Here is a 21,861-nt window from a genome sequence, read left to right on the forward strand (position 1 = left end):
GCTGCTGCATACCTACACGCTCCCTCTGACATTGACATATTAGTTATGCTGTCTTTTGCAATCTGATATCTTTAAATTTGCCACCTTGTTAAGTTTTGATTAATGTGATTCCATTTCACTAAAGTAATTGGCTTGGCCTGTTGTAAAAAATAATCAGCCCCCTCTCCGGAACAAATGCTAGCACATGCTAATGAGGGAGTGAGTTCGTTACATTGATGGCGTGGACTGACAGTTATTAATGATTGTTATGATAAACAGACGAGTGCGAATTGGGATGAGTTGGGCAAAAGTGACAGTTTAAAAATAACGTATATTGGAAAGTACTAACGAAGTAATATACTGTTAGGAAAACAATCATGCAAGTTGTCAAGGAAAGAAGTGTAATTATACAGCCGCATGGGCTGCTTAGGAGGACAGGGACCGGCCCGATAATGGACACATTTTTTGTTGGCAAGAGGGAAATATGTTATGGCAGAAAGAGGTGCAGATTGATAAATTAATTGGTCCTTCTCGCAGCTCCGAGAGCAAACTTGGCTGGCAGTCACCATGCAGATGAGGGAGATGGAGGTTGCCCAGCACTTCTCTCCAGAGTCTCCCTGGTCCTTGTTGCCAGGCTTTTCTGAAGCCTCTCTTGTGTCCTCTCCTCACTTTTCTTCATGAGCTGCAACAAGTTATAGAAAGTGCATCCTGAGGCGCAATGGACCCAATACAACTTCGAGCAGGAATTCTTGCAGCTGTGTCCAGTATTTTTTTTTTTTTAATTTAAAGACCCCCAAAACGTAAATGTCCTCTTGTTGCTAAAGTCTTGGGCTGTGATGGAGGTAATTATGGGTGGTTTTCAGCTCCATGAAGACCAGGAGGGGCTCACACAGGCTGGGAATCATTCTGAAGGGCAAGGCCAACTCTGTGCTTCCAAGGCCAGTGAGTTGCTTTAGGCTGTTTGCATCGTGAGCCAAGGCAGCAGTGGGGTGTGTGTGTGTGTCTGTGTGTGTGTATAGGGGGTGAGACTTGTCTGAAGGACCAGGCTGAGATGACTGTAGGCAGTGGGAGGGGTGAGGGAGGCATGCCTTTGAAGAGAGTTGACAGAGTGCAGTTTCATGACCATCCCACTGGTGTCTGCTGGCTTGATGAAAGAGGACGGCAGGTAGGAAGAGGTGGAGACAAGACTATTTTGTGCCCCCCCCCCCCCCCCCCCCAATTCAGGTCAGGTTTGGGTTCTGGATTTGTGTCTTGACCAAGATTCTTTTTTAAAAAAATTGGAGTATAACTGTATTACAATGTGTTATCTTCTGCTGTACAATGACACAGATATGTATGTATATATACATATATATGTATGTATACATATATCCCCTCTTGAGCCTTTGGATGACATGTAACCAGTTTTAAGCAAAGTGAGTCTTAGTCACTCAGCTGTATCTGACTCTTTGTGACTTCATGGACTGTAGCCTGCCAGGCTCCCCTGTACATGGAATTCTCAGGTTACCATTCTCTTCTCCAGGGGATCTTCCCAACCCGGGGATTGAACCTGGGTCTCCTACTTTGCAGGCAGATTCTTTATCATTTGAGCACCCAAGCTAAAGTGTAAATGGAGGATTTATAAATATACTGAATTGTTTCATGGAATCCAGGATCAAAGACATAGCTGGGCCTCTCTGTGAGTAGGAATCAGCCTTGGAGAGGGACCAAGGTGGCCAGTCTCTAAGTCTCTATTGATCTCTCTTTCTCTGACCCCAACCTTACCCGCTTCTGCTCTAATCTCCACCTTCATCCTCACCATGCTACCAGAGCCAGAAAAATGAAGGTAAAGTCCTGGGGCTTTGTCGGAAGACAGGTATTGTTAATCTGAAGGCTGGATGTTGAAAGGACGCCTTATACTCTGCCTCCAAGTGTTAGACTTGTCAGAAAGGGAGCCTGGCCTCTATCCAGATTATCCAACAACTGTGGTTTAGGGTGTAGAGCAAGGCGTCTGCTCATGTTCAGGCTGTGATACTTTTTCTCATAATTATTATATCAGGATGTACATTAACTCAGCCTTCACAGCTGTGGATTCAGGTGTTCTTTTCTTCCTTTAGCCAGTGAGGAAAAGAGGGCCAAGCTTTTGAGAACTAGCCCCTCCATCATGGTGAGGACAAAGCTGGGGTTTTCATCAAGGCTCTCTGTTCCTGAAACTTGATGCTTCCCACTCTCCTTTAATCGCCTCTTATAAGATTCTGTGTTTCCCCAACAGCTCAGGCTGGTAGATGGATCAGTGTTCTCTGCTTTTAGAATCAAAGGAAGGAGCTGAGGGAAACAGTCCTGCCTGTGTCCTATTCGGTCTTTCTAAGCTGAGACTGGGCAGGGGGCTCTTAAAGAAACTTGATGATTCACATTCAGATTTTCTGCTGCTCGGCATGCAACAATATGTGACCATGTGGATTTTGGTCCTGGGCTACTTAGGAAATGTGAACAGAAATGCAGTCTCATTATCTGGCCATGAAGCCTAGCAAAAACTCTGGAGCCTCCCTGTGCAAAACATCTAGAGCAATCCTGCAATTAAAGGAAGCTGCTGGTTACCTCACAGCAGACCTGACAATTAAGAAGAAAGGCAGTGCCCCTTTTCTGGGTTAGAAAGACAGTGTTTGCTCTGGAGCTGGAGCAGGAAACTAAGATTTATTGAGTGAATAACACGTGTGAGGGGTGGTACCAGTTACTCCCTGGTGCTATGTCTCATTTGGGTGGTGGGTGTATCCCCACTTTACAGATGAAGATACAGATGTTCTGGGTGGTTGAAAGCTGCAGACTTTCCAGTGGACTGGACTGTAGAATGACAGCTGGTTTCTTCTGAAAGAAGGCCTTGGTCCTGTCTTACCCAACTATTATACATCCTCCAGAAAATGGCTGCCTTCTCCCCCTTCACTGTAAGCCCAGGAGACAGCAAAGTTGAATCATGGCGTCTCTTGGGCTGGGAGGTGGGACGTGCGTTCTGATTTCTGGCGGAGTCTCTGGAACAGGTCACAGGACCTTTCTCTCTCCTGTTAGAAGGGAAAAAAGGTGACAATACTGGTGATTATGAAGATGAAAGAGAAAATGGATATGGAAGTGTCTCTCAGCCCTTAAAAGAGAGGGAAAGAAGGCCCTTCTCCCGACTGGAAGGTTCAGGTTTCAGTGGGTGTGAGGGCCACCATCTTGCTGACCTTCAGATGAACCTTTTCCTGCAGCCCCATGACTAAAGAGGAGGTCAGCCCAGAGGTGAGGACAGGGTCAGAGCAGGAGCCCCTGTGGCGGGCACACAGGGCCAGGGAGAACTGTCAGCAGCGTTATAGATGTTGGCCCCAGCATCAAAGGGTGGTCTACCCCTGTGGGGCATGGAAGCTTCTTTGTGTCTTTTTCACTGTTGTGGAAAGAGAGGAACTAACCACTCAGCCCCAGGACTTCTCTCCACCATTTCCTACATGATCTCATCCATCTTCTCTCTCTGCAGTATCCCTTCTCATCCCTGAAGCCTTATGGGTATTTTCACAATGGGGTTTCTGTGCTGTATGAGCCACTGACCCAAACATTGCTCTGTGAAAAGAGAGGTGAATTGAGCAGACCCCATAAGCACTGATAAGCTATGAGGTGAATTGAGGACACCCATATTTGGACTTAGGAACAAATCTCTTCCCAGCTTGCGTCTGGGAGGAAGATGTTATTCTAAGAAGTCAGGGGTGAGGGTACTCGTGGCTCCTGAGAACTCTGAGCACTGCTGGGAGCCTTCGAGTAGTCTTTCACTCAACAGGTTTCCCCAATTTCAGTCTAGGTAGGATGAGTTGGAATTTAGTCTGTAGGAAGCTTTGTGACCTGTTCCAACAAGCTCATTCATTCATCTGCTTTTGTTGTATATCCAAGGAAAAGAATAGCTCTTCTTATGAGGAGAATTAGAAAGGATGTTGGCTTAGATACAGATGGAAGGAGATTTTCAAGCTGCATGGAGAGAAGGCACATGAGGACAGTAATCCATGCAAGTTGTCCGTCATTGGAGAGCCATGCTGCTGTTCACAGCGCCTCCTGGTGGCCTCAAAGGAAGTCATGGGACCCAGCTGATCTTGCCAAGCCTTCTATGAGAAGAGTGGTTGGTTGGTCCTGGTGACTGAAAATTTTGAGCCACAGATGGTGGATTTTTGCATTGTACAGCGTTTTGACAACAGATAGGGTGTGTGCCCCCAAGGCACTAAAGAATATTGATACACTTGACCCTTCCCACCTCCATCATACAACATTGCTATGAAAATGCAATCAATCCAGTTTCTGACATCTTCCCCCTTTCTCTCCAAAAGCACCTACTGTATCAACATGACATTTTTTAATCTTGGCTTGTTTTCCAGGCCATGAATTTAATTTCTCAATGCTCCAGTCTTTGGCTTTTATGTTCTCAGAGTGGAACGTTGTCCAACAATAGTTACCACCATCTTGTTAGTCACATCCTCTTTCCTAGGCGTCCTGAGACCAAATAATTTTTAAAAATTCATTGCAGCCATGACCACTCAGCCTTGTGCTAATAGTCACCAAGTTCTGACAAAGCGAGTCCGACATCCCTCGATAAGTAAAATCCAAACCTCCTGATGTCGTGGAACAGTAAGCAGATTGGCATGTCTTTGGATTAGTGGAGGCACGGAAGCAAAATGCTCAATCCTTAGTGACCTTTGGCAAGTGGAGGGGGGTGTGTAGCCATTGTGGGTTATCTTTATGTTTGCTCTATAGACACTCAACCTCTGCCAGGCCAAGACAGAAGCTGTCAGAGCAGATAAACCTAGTAGGGAGTGGGCTGTTTTCCTTACTGCATCACAGTGCCTGGCAGAGCTATTTTGTCTGATAACCTGCTTCTTCTTTAAACTTGCCTGTGAATAGGTCCATGAAACATTAAACCTTCCTTCTTAGGTTCTGAGCCTTCTAGGTTCTGTTGTAATCTTGGGCCTAGGACTTTCTTTTTCATACAATGTGCATTCAGTTGTCCTCTGTTAGAGTATTCTGACCAATACTTGGGAATCCACGGGAGAAGCCATATCTGGCTGTTGCAGGCACATGTCCCGTGTGTGTGTGTGTGTGTGTGTGTGTGTGTGTGTGTGTATGTATGTTCCTTTTGTTTGTCCAGGAAGCATTCTGTGGAAGTGGGGTCCCCTTTGATCATTTCTTTCTGAGCTCATTATCGCTTGTCTCTAGTTGGCACTTACTTCGTATGTTGATTTAGAATTTCACAAGCACTCGGAGAAAAAAATTTGGGCAAATATCCTTAATATTTGGAGTAGAGCTCATATTTCATTTTTCTCTTTTTGTCAAGCAGCAGTGACTCCAGCCCAGGGATGTTGGTTCCGGAGACTGGCTTTGTGACTTTGGGCAAGTTGCTTCACTTGTCTGAGCTCAGATTTGCTCCTCTTTAAAATCAGATAGTCACATCAGACAATTGCTTAGACCTGTTCCAGCTTTAATGGACTCCAGGGTTTCTTAGCCAAGAATAGGACTGAAGCAGAGTGTATTTTAGGGGAAGTGGGTGAAGTGTTGGGCTCTTCTTTCATTCCTATTCCAGGTGAAGATAAAAGACTTTGCTCTCTATTGAGCTGACATGAATTCAGAATTCATTAGTGTTCAGACTTTCTTTTAAGCTTCAGACAGGATTGTGAAGGGAAAAGCCTGCCCTCGATTCCTTTGCCTTATTAGTTCTTCTCATATAATGTATGGCAGAAAAAACTGCTAATTGTCACTTGAGGTGATGAGTGAGGGTCTGGTTTCTTGAAGGAAGTGTTGAATTTATCAGTTCCTGTCTCCTCTTACTTAGGTAGAGGTCTAGGCAGGTCTAATAGGAGAGGACTCTAAATTAAATCTAAACTAAAATTAATTCACATGTCCCTCTTTGCCGAAGAAGAAATGGGGAGTCCAGGAGAATTGTAGGGTAAGTATATATATGGAGTTGTGTACAGATCCAAATGTCATAATGAAAATAAAAATTTGGGGGTGTTAGAGTGTCTGTGGGTTCCCCTTGCACGAGCTGTGACTGGGAGAATGTAAATATACACAAGCACATATACTTCACTAAGGAGCCATTTAGAAGTAATTTCAATTTATTACAGACTCTCATTGCTGACCTTTTAAAGGCTAGTTTTATTTAGTTTTAGTTTATAACCTAAGTACTTGATACTTGTGTGTGAAAATTCACTCCTTGTAGCTTGAGCCCAGGATCTTATATTTGTGCATCAACCTCACAGTGCATTAGACTTAAAATATAAAAGGTGTTTTATAAAATGCCATTAGCGTTCTTTTCCAGAGAAGGCAATGGCAACCGACTCCAGTACTCTTGCCTGGAAAATCCCATGGACGGAGGAGCCTGGTAGGCTGCAGTCCATGGGGCCGCTATAGTCAGACATGACTGAGCGACTTCACTTTCACTTTTCAGTTTCATGCATTGGAGAAGGCAATGGCAACCCACTCCAGTGTTCTTGCCTGGAGAATCCCAGGGACGGGGAAGCCTGGTGGGCTGCTGATTATTGGAAAAGACTCTGATGCTGGGAGGGATTGGGGGCAGGAGGAGAAGGGGACGACAGAGGATGAGATGGCTGGATGGCATCACTGACTCGATGGACGTGAGTCTGAGTGAACTCCGGGACTTGGTGATGGACAGGGAGGCCTGGCGTGCTGCAATTCATGGGGTCGCAAAGAGTCTGATATGACTGAGCGACTGAACTGAACTGAACTGAACTGAAGTGACTTAGCAGCAGCAGCAGCGTTCTTTTCTGAATCCTTGGTGTCTGCTGATCTTACCGTTCTGTCCTACCTGTCTCCGACTCAGCCTTCTCTCTGTCTGCTGAGCAGTTTGTAGTTGTTGAGCATTTGCCTTTTCAAGTCCCCAGGTAGGTCCTCAGAGGAACATTTGCTCCCAGAGCTGGAAGTCACCCCGGGAGTCAATGTACTGCCCTTCTTGAGGAGGCATTGTCTGTAGTATGCCGTTGTCCTTTGGCTAAGAGACCCAGCTGGAAGACAAATCTTTGGTGGAAAGATTTCCCTCTTGGCTATGTACTAAATGGAATTCGGGATTAGCTTGTTTCAGCAAGACGTGGCAGAAGGGTCTCTCTAGTCTTTGGCTCTGTTACTGCAGCAGTGCGACCACAGCAGGTTTCTCCACCTCTTGGAGCCTAACTCGCACATGGGCGATATCTCATCTTCTAGGACTGTCCCGAGGGGACAGAGAACACTAGTCAATCCTCTCTGTTCATGGATATTGAATAGGAACTGCCAACAGTTCTCACTCAGGAGTATATTATAATTGGCTGAATAGAGTTGCACTCGTGGAACTTGAAGACAAATGGGAAGACAGAGGCAACCAGACTTAACTGTGAGCACTGCACTTGGACAATTCTGAATCACTCCCATTTTCCTTAATACCTGGACTTTTTCATTGTTGGGGTTTTGTCTCTTCCCTGCCCCTCCTTTTCTTTATTTTTATTCTTTAAAGATTTCCTGGCATGAAGATTTGCTAGCAACTACTTGAACTTGTCTTGGAGGTGGTTTAGCAGAGCAGGTGAAGGCAGTCTTGTGCAGCGCACAGATGTGAGCACCAGGGCTTCCCTCAGAATAACACAGCTTAAGAGAAAGTACAATAAAGTGAGAAATCTGACAGTGGCTTTGTAAGAGCTTTCAGAGGAAATAGTGGGAATTTCACATATTTCAAACAATTAAAATAACAATGAAAAAAACATATTTGAGAAAATGAGAGAGGGAAGTGAAATCCTTGGAGCTCAGAGATTTGAAGTCACAATGATACTATTTTAAGTTATGTGACGCTTCATGTTCTTGAAGCTAAACAGTAAAATCAACTTTACTCTAGTTTTTATGAGCTTATTTTGAGTTGTTGCATATAAGTAAGAAATTTCTGGCAAAGTGGACTGGATTTCCAAAATTTTCTCACAAAGGCAACGAAACTATCTGAAAAGTTATGTTTTTGTTATCATGAAGACATTAATAATATTAGAACTTGGCTAGAATCAATTTTTACTTTGAAACCTCCACAATTTAACGATTACATGGAACCGATAAATGTTTTTTTGTGGTTGTCAAAATGAGCAAAGCTAACTCTGTACATTTCCTGTTATAACTAAAAGCACTTTGACAGTCTGAAATCGGGTCTATCAATATGGAGAGCAAACGACGTGTTCACTTTGTCAGCACACTTCTCTAAGAATTTGACATTTCTGAAATACATATCACACATACATACGTATCATGCTTTGTCAACAGCAAAGCTCAAAGTTGATAGAGGTTGTGATGGGTACAGCCTTGGAGGCTGACCATCTGTCGTGATTGCCAGTGTCTTTACTGGGCCAGCCTTCTGCTCGCCTGATGACGTGGAGACCATCTTCTCATGTCCTTGTGGTCCCTGATGGCTTCTAGTGATGCTGGAGTCTGGGTGAGTCCTTGGGTTTTCAAGGCAGGTCAAGGGTGTGAAGCATCTGATGCCCTTGCATTATGGTGAACCAGAGCCTGACCTCTGGACTGGGCTGAGCTCTGTGGAGGGATGCATTCCACTGGAGTCACCTGTGGCTCTTTTCTGGGGAGATTTCTGTGTTGCTTTGGGCAGGGAGAGAGCCTTGGTTGGATTCCCCATCCTGAAAGATATGAGTCTTGCAGTGTCTGTTTGTAGATGGAGTGTTTCATGTATGTTTTTTTTTAGCAGGCTCACAAGCCACCTCTTCCCATGGGACCTGATGTGGTGTGGAGCCCGGGCTCTCCAGCTGCCCCTTCGCTCAGCCCACTGTCTCCATCCTGCCCCTCTTAGACACCAGTCATCAGCTTCCCTCCTAGGAGCTCCTCTCATGTGACCCACCTTTTGGCGCTTTAATGATCTGCAGATCTTTTCTTGAATATTTGCCTCCTTTCTTCTATTAATGGTCAACTTTCTGAGTACAATAAATATTTTTAATTTTTGTTGTTTCCTTTGCTTACTGTAACTTGCACTTTATCTCACTTGAGATTTTAAACAATTATTTTATCCCAAGGAATTTGTGATCATCTTGCAAACTTTGGCTTGGGAGTTAACTCGATGACTCATGTTTTGTGTGGGGTGATTAACAGAGTAGATGGTGGCTAAGAGCCCAAATTCTGAAGCCAGAGGCCTGGATCAACAGTGCCCTTTACTAGTTGGCTTCAGTTGCTTCATCTGCACAAATGGGGATAATATGAGTACCTCCTTCATAGGATCGCAATGATGTGGGTTTGCCATCCTTGCCATTATTACTATTACTGTTTTTGTTCTTTTACCTGAGAGCTTTGGGGAGGAGGAAGAGGCAGTAATCAGAGGTGCTTTGGATTAGTGAATGTTTTAAACCATTTCATGGGTCTGATTTAGTGTAGGAGTCTTTGCTTAGGGACAGGAAGATTCCTTCCCCCTCTTTTTTTCATGCCCTTCAGAACTGGCTGCACTACAGCTCATTCCTTTGGTGCTGGAGACAATGATGTGACAATGATGCTGCTTTTTGCACACAATTCTTCTTAGCTGCTTGCTTTTGTGAGCAGGCATTTCCTCCGTTAAGAAATTAATCTTAATCCTAAATGATATTTCATGGTCTAAGACTTAAATTTATATATCACCATCCCGAATAATGTATTGGATTGCATTAAACAGATTGTAGATTAACATGCAACTATAAAACAAATCGTCAGTGCGTTGTTGACAACTCTAAGTGCAAGTTCATATATTTAACTACATTTGGGGAATATTGAAGTGTTTAGAGCAGCTTAGTGGATTGATGTAAAATTAAGCATCATGTTCTATTTCAATTTGTGGGGCCAGCCTGAGAAACAATAAAATGAAGGCTTAGGCTTGAGAGCAAAGGAGTGTGAAAGAAAAATTTGGAGATAGGCTTGGTCTCAGGGAAATCCTGGCACAATCAGGGCATACTGGGTGGTGGTAGAAGGATTCTGCTTCTTAAAGGCTACCCCAAGGAGTAGTAGAAGGATGTCTGGGCTTCCCAGGTCGCATAGCAATAAAAGAATCCACTTGCCAGTGTAGGAGATGCAAGAGACATGGATTTGATCCCTGGGTTGGGAAGATCCCCTGGAGTAGGAAATGACAACCTACTCCAGTATTCTTGCCTGGAAAATTCCATAGTCAGAGAAACCTGGTGGGCTACAGTCCATGGGGTCAAAAGAGTTGGACATAACTGAGCAGACAACAGACAGACAGACAGATGTGCGCTTGCTTGTTCAGCCTGGTAGCAGCTATTTGCAAACCTCAATTTATGATATAATTGAGGAGGTGAAACAGCCAACACACTGAAAACAATGATGAAAAACACAAGCCATAATGTCCTTCAGCACTAAGCTGTGTGAGATGGGCCACTTGCTATAAGAGTTCACAGGGAGAACAGTGGTGTTTGGAGTGGATTTCAGAGATGGTGATACTTCCCATGATCTCAGGAAGATGGTTAAAGAGGAGAATGGAAGGAGAGGGTGGGAGGAAGAATGGCAGATAATGTTGTGTGGGGACTGTGGGAAGCTCCTATTGAACAATTGGGTAGAGCCAGGTAATAGCTGTAGGACCCAGGTGAGCATTGATCTGGGATGTGGAACCAGACTGATTGGGGTTCAAATCCCAGCTCCCCTGATTTCTAGCTGTGTGATCTAGGGAAGTTTACTGAGCCTGTTTTTCAGTTCTCTCATCTATAAGATGAAAATAACAACACTATCTACCGTAGGATTGTGGTGAAGACGAAATGTGTGTTTGAATAGAGAGGGCTATCATGAGAGTAGCATTTGACCTCTAATGGTGTTCAGATTTGGTCCTAGGGTAGATGGGAATAGAGATAGACCGGGGAGGCAGTTTAAGCCATGTAGGTGCAAGGTAGTGAATCCCAGACGAAGGAAGGATTCTAACAAAGATAACAACTTATATGTATATTTATTTCTTGACTTTTTTTTCCTTACTAATCCTTTGCTTAGGCTGTGGAGAGCTTCAGTATCTATCTCCTTCTGTGGTTTTGTAAGCTTGCTTCTGAACAGTACATCCTGAGAGAGGTGTGTATGAACTGGGAATGTGGACCCTGTCAAGTGCGAGCATTTTCTTTCCTCTCTTTCTCTCTTGTTCCACAGCATTTAGACTTTTCACACCTATTCCAAAAACTGCTCCTAAATGACTTTGGGAGCAAATAAAATAATGGCTGTGAATCATCTGGAGAGAGACTTGCGCTTGCATTTGCAGATAGTGTGAGATGAGCAGGCCAAACTCCAGGGTAATTCAGAACTGTGTTAACGGGCATGTGGGCTGCAAAGGCTTTTTCACTCAGTGCTGAATGAATGAGATCCTTGTTGGAGCCCTGGAGTTGCTCACTTGGGTTCAGAGAGAAAGTGGAAAGTGGGAGGTGGGACAGGCTGGTGAAAAAGTGAGTCAAGGGATAGAAAATACATCTCTGAAGGGAAATCTTGTAAGACTGGCCTGTTCAGGGTAGAAAAGGAATGGATGTTGGGTAAATTCATTACTGTTGTCAAACTGCAAAGATTTCTTTTAAGGCAGAGCTGCATTTCTCAAAGAGTGCTCTGTGGAACTTAAGTCTTGGGAAGTGGGTAGCTTCTGAAGTGAGGTCAGTATCTCTCTGTGGACAATTCACAAAGCACAGCATCTTAAAGGGGCTGGAGATTTCTGTAAGAAAGAACCCCATTTCTCTTTGAGTAACCTAGAGTATTCCAAGCATTTTTGGTTATTTTTCTAACATTTTTGGAAAGTGTTGATTTAAGAATTACTAACCTGACCTGCCTCTTGAGAAACCTGTATGCAGGTCAGGAAGCAACAGTTAGAACTGGACATGGAACAACAGACTGGTTCCAAACAGGAAAAGGAGTACGTCAAGGCTGTATATTGTCACCCTGCTTATTTAACTTATATGCAGAGTACATCATGAGAAACGCTGGGCTGGAAGAAGCACAAGCTGGAATCAAGATTGCCGGGAGAAATATCAATAACCTCAGATATGCAGATGACACCACCCTTATGGCAGAAAGTGAAGAGGAACTAAAAAGCCTCTTGATGAACGTGCAAGAGGAGAGTGAAAAAGTTGGCTTAAAGCTCAACATTCAGAAAACTAAGATCATGGCATCTGGTCCCATCACTTCATGTCAAATAGATGGGGAAACAGTGGAAACAGTGTCAGACTTTATTTTTTGGGGCTCCAAATTCACTGTAGATGGTGATTGCAGCCATGAAATTAAAAGACGCTTACTCCTTGGAAGGAAAGTTATGACCAACCCTGATTGCATATTCAAAAGCAGAGACATTACTTTGCCAACAAAAGTCCGTCTAGTCAAGGCTATGGTTTTTCCTGTGGTCATGTATGGATGTGAGAGTTGGACTGTGAAGAAGGCTGAGTGCGGAAGAATTGATGCTTTTGAACTGTGGTGTTGGAGAAGACTCTTGAGAGTCCCTTGGACTGCAAGGAGATCCAACCAGTCCATCCTAAAGGAGATCAGCCCTGGTATTTCTTTGGAGGGAATGATACTAAAGCTGAAACTTCAATACTTTGGCCACCTCATGCGAAGAGTTGACTCATTGGGAAAGACTCTGATGCTGGGAGGGATTGGAGGCATGAGGAGAAGAGGATGACAGAGGATGAGGTGGCTGGATGGCATCACTGACTCAATGGACATGAGTTTGGGTGAACTCCGAGAGTTGGTGATGGACAGGGAGGCCTGGCGTGCTGCAGTTCATGGGGTCGCAAAGAGTCGGACATGACTGAGTGACTGAACTGAACTGAACTGAAGGTGATTAGTCTAAAACAAAAATAAAGGGGGGAGGCATGAAACCAACCATGGTGGTAGTACTGTATTAGAATGTTCTCCTGGGGGAAGCTTGGATTCTTCTCTGTTCTTTGTGTTGGGTAAAGAAGAAAGTCAGCTACTTGTCAAGGCCATTTGCTACCCTAAGTTCAAGAACCACTGCTTATGGTCCTTCTCAGTCCAGAGGACACATAAGCTGAGTATTGTGGGCTTCAGTTTCAGGCCTGACTTGGCGATTAGAGTAGCTCAGTAGGACTAGTCTCAGTGGCAGGAGGTCGGATGCATGATCCTTGGGTCTGGCCAAGAATGACAGGCACAGACTTGGCCCCTGGACAGAGGCCAACTGGGGAAGGCCCATGACAACTTGCTGACACAGAGTGCAAATCTGCCCTGTCACAGCCAGCCAACCTGGTATTGGGGTAAGATGGTCCAGGGCCTGTGGCTTCCTATGCATCTTAGGAAGTTAAAGAAATGGAATTTGGAGAGATGTTCTGGGCTTACGGTGCCTTCATTAAATATGCCTTTGCTTTTGCCGTTTTTTTTTTGCTTAAGACTCAGATTTTTTTCACTTCTTTATTTTCTTCCTTCCTCCCTCCTTTTTCATTCTCTTTCTGTCCTACCCTTTCCTACCTCTCCCTCCCTTTTCCCTATTTCTCTTTTTAACAGAGGTGGAGAAAACTAAGTGTGCCTAGGCTCTATCTTTGCTGTATACATACATAGATATGTATGTATTTGCTTTTTGCTGAGAGAGATACATACCTTGTTTTTTTTTTGATCCTAGGAGAATCTTTTTCTTTTCCTAAGTTATAAATGACCTCTGTCCTCCTCTCTTACTTTCTTCCCACCCACCTTGGAATGTATGTGTCTGTCTCTTTCTCTTCTGTATCTGTTTGTCTCTTTCTTTCTCTCTCTCACTACATACACACACACACACACACACACACACACACACACAATACCTTGAAGACGTGAAGGTGCATACAGGATACACCTTTTGTGTTTCATTTATTGTACAATATTGCACACATCTGTAATTATACTACTTTTAAAATAAAGCCTTCATCCACTTTTAACATCTTTTGATGTCCGTTCCCCGCTGACTCTATTTTTTCTTGTTCCCACTTTACGTTAATGTGAAGAGACAGTTGCGTAAATGCACAATGAACTTCAAAACCTAGTAATTGTTTTTCAGAAAGAATGAAACTTGCGAATTAGATATGGATTGTAAAAGAACACCAGGGCTGATTAGTGTTCGTGAGGGGCGCCTGCCGGACGGCTCTGACACCTGCCTGCCAGCTCTCGCCACAAATGCCACCACTGATGCCTCTGTTCTGCCCATCACAGGATGGGGGGAGCAGTGCTGGGTGGGAGTTGAAAGACTCGGCAGTGAACCACCTTGTCAGGCTTGGCAATTCACGGGATGCCTGACATAAAAGGCAGAGAGAAACAAAGATGAGTTGCATCCATTTTTACAAGCAAACTCAAGTTATCTGTAAAAATAAAATAAAATAATAAGTTTTTGTTTTTTAAAGAGAGAATGAACGAGCATTGAAGGTAGTCACTACGGTTTTTTTTTTTTTTTTCCTTGAAGGTTGTGGAGATAATGAGATTTTTGAGACTTGGGGGAGGAAAAGAATTCACAAGCCAAGTTTCAAGCTGCTGAAAAATTGCTTTTAGGAAAGGAAAAAAAAAAAAACCTTTTGCATGCTAACCATCTGCTTGCATCTTGTTTACTGCCCAGAGTGCCAGTTTGTGCTTATTAATCATGCTTACACAAGTATCTTAATTACTCCCTATGTAGCTGCTCTGTCTTGAACTCAGAAATTGACCTTTCTCTTTTTATTCCTTTAAATCATTAATCATACACAATCAATGCCAGTGGGGCAGAGCCACGGAGAAGGCTACCCAGATTCTCACACCTCACGCCAGTCCCCGGCAGACAGGGGACGCGGAGTGATGCCTCGCCAGCAGCCGGCCGTATCTTAATTAATGACTCTGCTGTGTTGAGAGTCACGGGCTGGGGGAGGCCGCTCCCACCACCGCCCCTGGGCGCTTCTCCCTGCTTCCTCGATGGCTGCCGGGGTTGAGCAGTGCCTGCTTGACTCTGCTGAAAACCATCAAGGCCTTAGCCGGGGCTTGACACTCCCACGCAGCTAGACTCTGGAAGGCTCCTAGCAGAGGCAGGGTGAATTTCTGAGAGAAGATGTTAGTTCTTAGCATGAGTGGGACTTCGCACCAGGCCAGTGCTGTTCCCGCTTTGCCGTGCGTGTCCGTCTGCTGGACATGCGTTGAGAGGTAGGTTTCTGATTCAGGAGGTCTGGCTGGGCCCCGAGCACAAGCTCCCGTGTGGCAGCAGTGCTGCTGCTCCAGGGGCCACACCGTGAGGTAGACAAGTGGCAACAGCGGAGGTCCTCCCTCCAGGCCCGAAGACGGCAGATGAGCCTAACCTCGAGCAATGTGGTATATGTCCCCCTGTCCCCCTTTCGGCTTTATCAGTAAGAGTTTGGTGAGTGGAAACAAAAAGAATTTACACAGAAGTGGCATACACGTATCCACAAATGTGATGCCCTTTTCTGGGCATTGGAACCACATGTGATGTAAAGATTGGCCTTTGTCATGGAGGAAATAGTGAAGTTGAGACTTTGTTTTTCCTTTTTCATTGAACTTTGTAAAAAAGTTGCTTAAAAGAGCCAAAATAATTCTATTCCAAAAAAAAAAAAAAAAATGAAGTGCTCAAAACTAAAATAAAAGTAAAAATGAAAAAAAAAAAAATAATTGAGGCTTGGGTTTCATAAGACTGCTTCTCAGTTCCAATACAGCAGACAAATTACAGGATATGAAAGTAATTTTGTTCCCCCTGACCCTGTTCTTTCAGCCTCCTAAGTAGGATGCGGAACCTGGAGATAGGAAACAGGAGAAAACATAAATTGAGGGCTGCTTCTTTTAGCCAGGTTGACTGTTCTACTTTTAAAGGGGAGGAATTTAGCATCTCTGGCAAAATAGGCTGAATTTCTACTCACTGTCATTAATTTTACATGTAAAAGTAGCAACTACATGTACAGAGCTGTATGGCGGTAATATACACCTTAGGATTTGGGTTGACACTCCTAGCCATGATAACGTAGGCACGGAATACATTTGAAACACATTCTAAATAGCTCTTAGGATCTGCATGCTTTCCTGTCTAAGAGAAGCTCAATGGATCATATACTGATGATGCTAAGGGTTTTGCCCTTGAATCCTCTGGAAGGAAACACACATAAAAACACGTTATAACTAACCTTCATTGCTTTCCATTTCAGCTAATAGTGGAGTGAGGGTCAGGGTGGCAAGGGATTTGATTAAAAACAAAGTCTTAAGTAAAAGCAACAAGTCTGTATTAGTGAAAAATCACCTAATTAATTCAGATAAAAACTTTGCCGTTCCACATGCAGTAAGAGTACACGGTTAACTGACTTTATTATTTACATTAAAAATGACTTGTTCATGAAGTTAAAAAAATCAATTACTCTGAATGAGGTGAATTAAGAAAAAATTTCATCAGCATAGCTTGCCTTTTCAACTGGCCACCTTTTTGGAGTTTCTCAGTGATTTATGAAGTGAAAATTTGGTCTTGTCTCTAGTGAGGACATCCTGTAGCCTTCCTACATAGTTTTGGTATTTGGGTATGTGAGGGGTTTTGGCAGCTTGGTGAGTATCTGGGCCAAAATGACAGAAAGACATAACTCACTTGCGTTTGGTAAAGTAATAATTAACTTGAACTTCTGGACATGGAGCATTTTGAGAACTGGAACTGGGTGCCTTGCACAATCATGGTCTGCTGTGAAACCCTTTATAGAAGACTCTTCTTGTTCTTGGAACTTCATGCGGACTTGAGAGTGGGCTGATTTAAGTGTTGAGAGCCTGGTTTGGCAAGAGTTGTGTTTATGCTTCTCTCTCTGAAGGCCATGGATCTGACCCCTCTGATGAAGCCAAGCTATTTTTAGGGAAAGGCTAGAGTGGCATTTTCTGGGGAAAATTGGTGGCATTTTTCATAAAGAACTCTTGGGACAGGGGTTGAGGGTGGGTTGAAGCCTCATGAGGACCCTGCTCTCATTGGGTCAGGGCTCTGCATCCTCCTTTAGGAGGACTCCAGATTTGCTTTAGTGGGAGACAGGCCTATAGGCCTTTCCTGTAGGGAGTAATTGAAAGCCCCTGTCTAGCAAAGAGAGATTCTTTGAGTCTCAGTATTTAATTTGTCTGGAGGGGGAATCTGGGAAATCTGCAGTTTTATAATTCCCCAGGTAATCTGGAGTTCAGCCACCACTGAAAATTGCAATGGTACTGCCCACATTGGCCTCTTGCATTCTCTAGCCACTGTACAGGTCTGGGACCCAATCCATTCAAACTGTGATATTCAAGCCCTGAAGATAAAATGATGATGACCTAAGCGGGGTGTCTTCCTTGAGACACCCACAGTCTGTGAAGGAAGATCCTCTGTGTTACCAGAGTAGCTGCTCTGGGCTTGATGTTGCCCACCATGTCCCATATCTCGGCCTCTCGGCTCCTGTCTGTTGGCTTGGCCTGCCATTTAGTGCTTTCCTGAGCCACCTAAGCTGTGTGGTGCCCTGCCTCCTTATAGATCTAATTCTGGTCTCAGTTCTGACCCACGTTCCCGACAGCATGGTGTGAGGGATACCACAGGAAGGATGGATTCTCCGGCGAAGACTGTTGGGGAAGCCCCAGCCAGGACAAAGTTCAGCACTTGGCTTAGCTGTCAGGCTCCTCAGAATATTCTCAGGTATTATGTATGTCTAAGAGAAGGGAAGTTGACAATCTTCCCCACTTTGTTCTCTTGAACTCTTTGTATCAGGGACCCCACTGTGGGTCGAATAATCCGTACAGTATATTTTGCCCAATGCTGTTCTAATCTCTGGGACATGGCCCAGCCGCCACTGTAGATAATGAGGCTGTATTTATGTCACTAGCATAAATAGACTGCTCACTCATGGGTTCTGTCCCTGAGCTGGCTGGCTCCTGTATGTCTCCCTTTCTTCTAACCAGGTCTGATTATCTGCCACTGGGATTCAAAGCCATGTGCCACCTTCCCTTCCAATACTGACAATGAACCTCAAGTGACAGAAACCTCTCCATTCCCTTTCTTGCAGAGTCAGCTGTTGGCAACACTTATTCATTCACAAGAAGCAAATCCCTGTACTGGGTGCTAGAGAGGAGATGATTTCAGTTCTGCGGCTATTTATGCTGTTTAGACACTAAGTTATGTCCGACTCTTTTGTGACCCCATGGATTCTAGCCACCAGGCTCCTCTGTCCGTAGGATTTCCCAGGCAAGAATATTGGACCGAGTGGCCATTTCCTTCTCCAGGGGATCTTCCTTCTCCAGGGATCAAACCTTCATCTCCTGCATTGGCAGGTGGATTCTTTACCATTGAGCCAGGGAAGCCTAGAAACCTAGAAGCCTAGAAATACCTAGAAACAGGTATTTATGTTGAGTGCCAACTATATGCCAGGTACTGGGCTTGGTGCTAGCAACATTGGGTGATACTCTGACTTTCCTAAAGGAACAAATTTTCTGAGAGCATAGTGAGATTGAACTTATATCACACTATGTTCTGTGATGTGGCAGGAGGCACCAGGGGCTACAGGAGCTCCACCTGATGGCATTAATTCAAGCTGAGTGCTCAGGGAAATCTGCATGGAGGAGCTGATTCCTGAGCTGGGGTTTGGAGGATGAATCAGAGAATCCAGCAGAAGAAAGGGGGACAGAGGTTCATTTCTTTAGGGTGAAGAGTACAAAAAGGCAAAATTGAAGGCATGGTACCTGATTTTGAGAAAGTGGGATAAGCACACTGAAAGTCTACTGAATGTCTAGAGGAAAACTACTTGTTGTTCAGTTGCTAAGTTGTGTGCAACTCTTTGTGACACCATGGACTGCAGCACACTGGGCTTCCCTGACCTTCACGATCTCCCCGAGTTTGCTCAGATTCATGGCCACTGGGTCCGTGATGCTAACTAACCATCTCATCCTCTGTCCCACTGCCCACGTTTGCCCTCAGTCTTTCCCAGCATCAGGGTCTTTTCCAGTGAGTTGGCTCTTCGCATCAGGTGGCCAAAGTATTGGAGCTTCAGCTTCAGCATCAGTCCTTCCAATGAGTATTTAGGGCTGATCTCCTTCAGAATGCACTGGTTTAATCTCCTTGCAGTCTGAGGAACTCTCAAGAGGCTTCTCCAGCACCACAGAAAAAAGTATATTCAACTATAAATTCTTAAGAGTGTCCACTATTTTGCAGAGAATTTTTTTTTGGGGAAAGTGATAATGGAACTACTAGCAGAGAAAATAAGGAAGAAGCAGATATACCCAGCAGGTCCTAGATATTTAGAGGCTATTTCCAATTTCTGGATATGGAAACTGAGGCTCAGAGATACTCAGTTATTTGCCTAGGGTCACCCAACTCCTGCCTACTGGAGCTAGAGTTGAACTGAAATCTGGATTTATTTAAGAAGCCTCTGTAGAAAAAAGGAATTTTGACCTGGGATTTGACAGAGGAGAGAAACTTGAACATTTTTATTTGGCACTTAATGAAATAGTTACTTCTTGTGCCAAGTTTTGAGGTTTCTGATGTCAGTGATAAAATTCTGGCCTCTTAGAATATGAGAGACCTCTGAAATTTCTGTACAGATTAGGGAGTTGAGGCCCAGGGTGGACTGGTGATCTGTCCCAGCCAAGTGATGGTACAGGTAGGGCTGGAACACAGCTGACATAATACCTCAGTGTTTTTTCAACTCTGATGTTCTATTACATTGACAGGAGGTGTTGTCCTCATTCATTAAGTTTACCACCCTCCCGCCCCAAATATGTTGGTTCTTCATATCGGACCATCATAAGATCCTGTGGTTAAAATGATAATAAAATCATTTCACTTTCTTCATGAGAAATGGGCCAAAATCCCAAAGTTCTGAAGACAAAGTTTTTAAAATAAACTTTGATGGAGCAATTTGTAACAAAGTCTGACCTGAAGAGATGTGAAACTATAATGTTGATTCATATCACTTTTTCATGTCAGGAAAAATTGTAAAAGTCTTTAAAACTGGCTACATCCAGATTCATGGATGTTCTGTTTAGGATGTCCTTCTACACTAGCTATGCCTTTCCTTGCTATCTTTAATCTATTTTACAAAACTGTAAGTTGTAGGAAACTGATAATAATGCAAATCATTTTTCCCATAGAAATGCAGATGAATTATGTCCTGTATTATGCAGTTATTTATTGCTCTGTGTTTATCAGCTTTGTATCTGTAAATTCATTTTTGCATTCCTGATTGCCTGATATATGTGTGGTACTTGAAATTTTCCTCTGAATGGGTAGAACATCTTACTAGTTAATTATTTCAGTTAATATTCCACATGTTCATTTTATATTTATGAGTCATCATTGTACATTATTTGTAAAATTATTTTTACTGTATTAATATCCCTCTTTCATTGTAGAAATACAAGTACCCGCTAAGACTCTTAGCTTACACTGTTCAGTTCAGTTCAGTCACTCAGTTGTGTCCAACTCTTTGCAACCCCATGGACTGCAGCACGCCAGGCTTCCCTGTCCATCACCAACTCCGGGAGCTTACTCAAACTCATGTCCATTGAGTTGGTGGTACCATCCAATCATCTCATCCTCTGTCATCCCCTTCTCTTCCTGCCTTCAATCTTTCCCAGCATCAGGGTCTTTTCTAGTGAGTCAGTTCTTTGCATCAGGTGGCCAAAGTACTGGAGTTTCAGCTTCACCATCAGTCCTTCCAATGAATATTCAGGACTGATTACCTTTAGGATGGACTGGTTGGATCTCCTTGCAGTCCAAGGGACTCTCAAGAGTCTTCTCCAACACCACAGTTTAAAAGCATCAATTCTTTAATTTTATTTTATTTTTAAATTTTACATAATTGTATTAGTTTTGCCAAATATCGAAATGAATCCGCCACAGGTAAAAAAAAAAAAAAAATTAAATTAAAAATAAAGTGAAAAAAAAAATAAAAGCATCAATTCTTTGGTGCTCAGCTTTCTTTATAGTGCAACTCTCACATCCATACATGACTACTGGAAAAACCATAGCTTTGACTAGATGGACCTTTGTTGGCAAAGTAACTTCACTGCTTTTTAATATGCTATCTAGGTTGGTCATAACTTTTCTTCCAAGGAGCAAGCGTCCTTTAATTTCATGGCTACAGTCCCCATCTGCAGTGATTTTCGAGCCCCCCAAAATAAAGTCAGCCTCTGTTTCCACTGTTTCCCCATCTATTTGCCATGAAGTGATGGGACCAGATACCATGATCTTCGTTTTCTGAATGTTGAGCTTTAAGCCAGCTTTTTCACTCTCCTCTTTCACTCTCATCAAGAGGCTCTTTAGTTCTTCTTCTCTTTCTGCCATAAGGGTGGTATCCTCTGCATATCTGAGGTTATTGATATTTCTCCTGGCAATCTTGATTCCAGCTTGTGCTTTGTCTAGCCCAGCATTTTACATGATGTACTCTGCATATAAGTTAAATAAGCAAGGTGACAATATACAGTCTTGACGTACTCCTTTCCCAATTTGGAGCCAGTCTGTTATTCCATGTCCAGTTCTAACTGTTGCTTCTAGCTTATACTGTTAGTTATACTGTTACTGTATACTATATATAAACTATATTACCTTTCTAAAATCTGAAAAAAACTTTAATTGTGTGTCTATATTAAATTTAATATATATACACAGGTATGTGTCATGTATGTATATCTGTATGTGTATAAATATCAGTTGTATATAGTTATCTATATATATCAATTATATTTATACATAATTATATATATTTCTATATATAAAGTCTCCAGAATTTCAGACAGATTCTGGACCTGGAGTCCATAACTCCTTTTATTATTATTTTCTTGGTGACAGTTTAGTCACAATTTACTAAATAGAGGAAATTAAAACCTAATTGAAATAAAACATCTTTAAAAAAATTTTTATTGGACTATAGTTGATTTTGGCAACCCACTCCAGTACTCTTGCCTGGAAAATCCCATGGACAGAGGAACCTGGTAGGCTGCAGTCCATGG

General features: G+C 43.4%; 1 protein-coding gene across 6 annotated transcripts in view; it reads left to right on the forward strand.

The window, feature by feature from the left end:
• The window catches only part of LOC129620872 (leucine-rich melanocyte differentiation-associated protein-like), a 226,982-nt gene extending 218,042 nt beyond the window's left edge, over positions 1 to 8,940 (forward strand). For 2 of the 6 annotated variants that reach the window (XM_055536673.1, XM_055536704.1), the window contains one exon: positions 8,681 to 8,940. In XM_055536673.1, the coding sequence (XP_055392648.1) occupies positions 8,681 to 8,828 (148 nt within the window). In that variant the 3' untranslated portion in view covers positions 8,829 to 8,940. Of the gene's footprint in view, positions 1 to 8,317; positions 8,417 to 8,680 lie in introns of all 6 variants that reach the window. The other 4 variants (XM_055536676.1, XM_055536714.1, XM_055536724.1 and 1 more) reach the window with 3 other exon arrangements.
• The last annotated feature ends 12,921 nt before the right edge of the window (positions 8,941 to 21,861 follow it).

Source organism: Bubalus kerabau, chromosome 1 (genome assembly GCF_029407905.1).
Source record: "Bubalus kerabau isolate K-KA32 ecotype Philippines breed swamp buffalo chromosome 1, PCC_UOA_SB_1v2, whole genome shotgun sequence".
Taxonomy (NCBI): domain Eukaryota; kingdom Metazoa; phylum Chordata; class Mammalia; order Artiodactyla; family Bovidae; genus Bubalus; species Bubalus kerabau.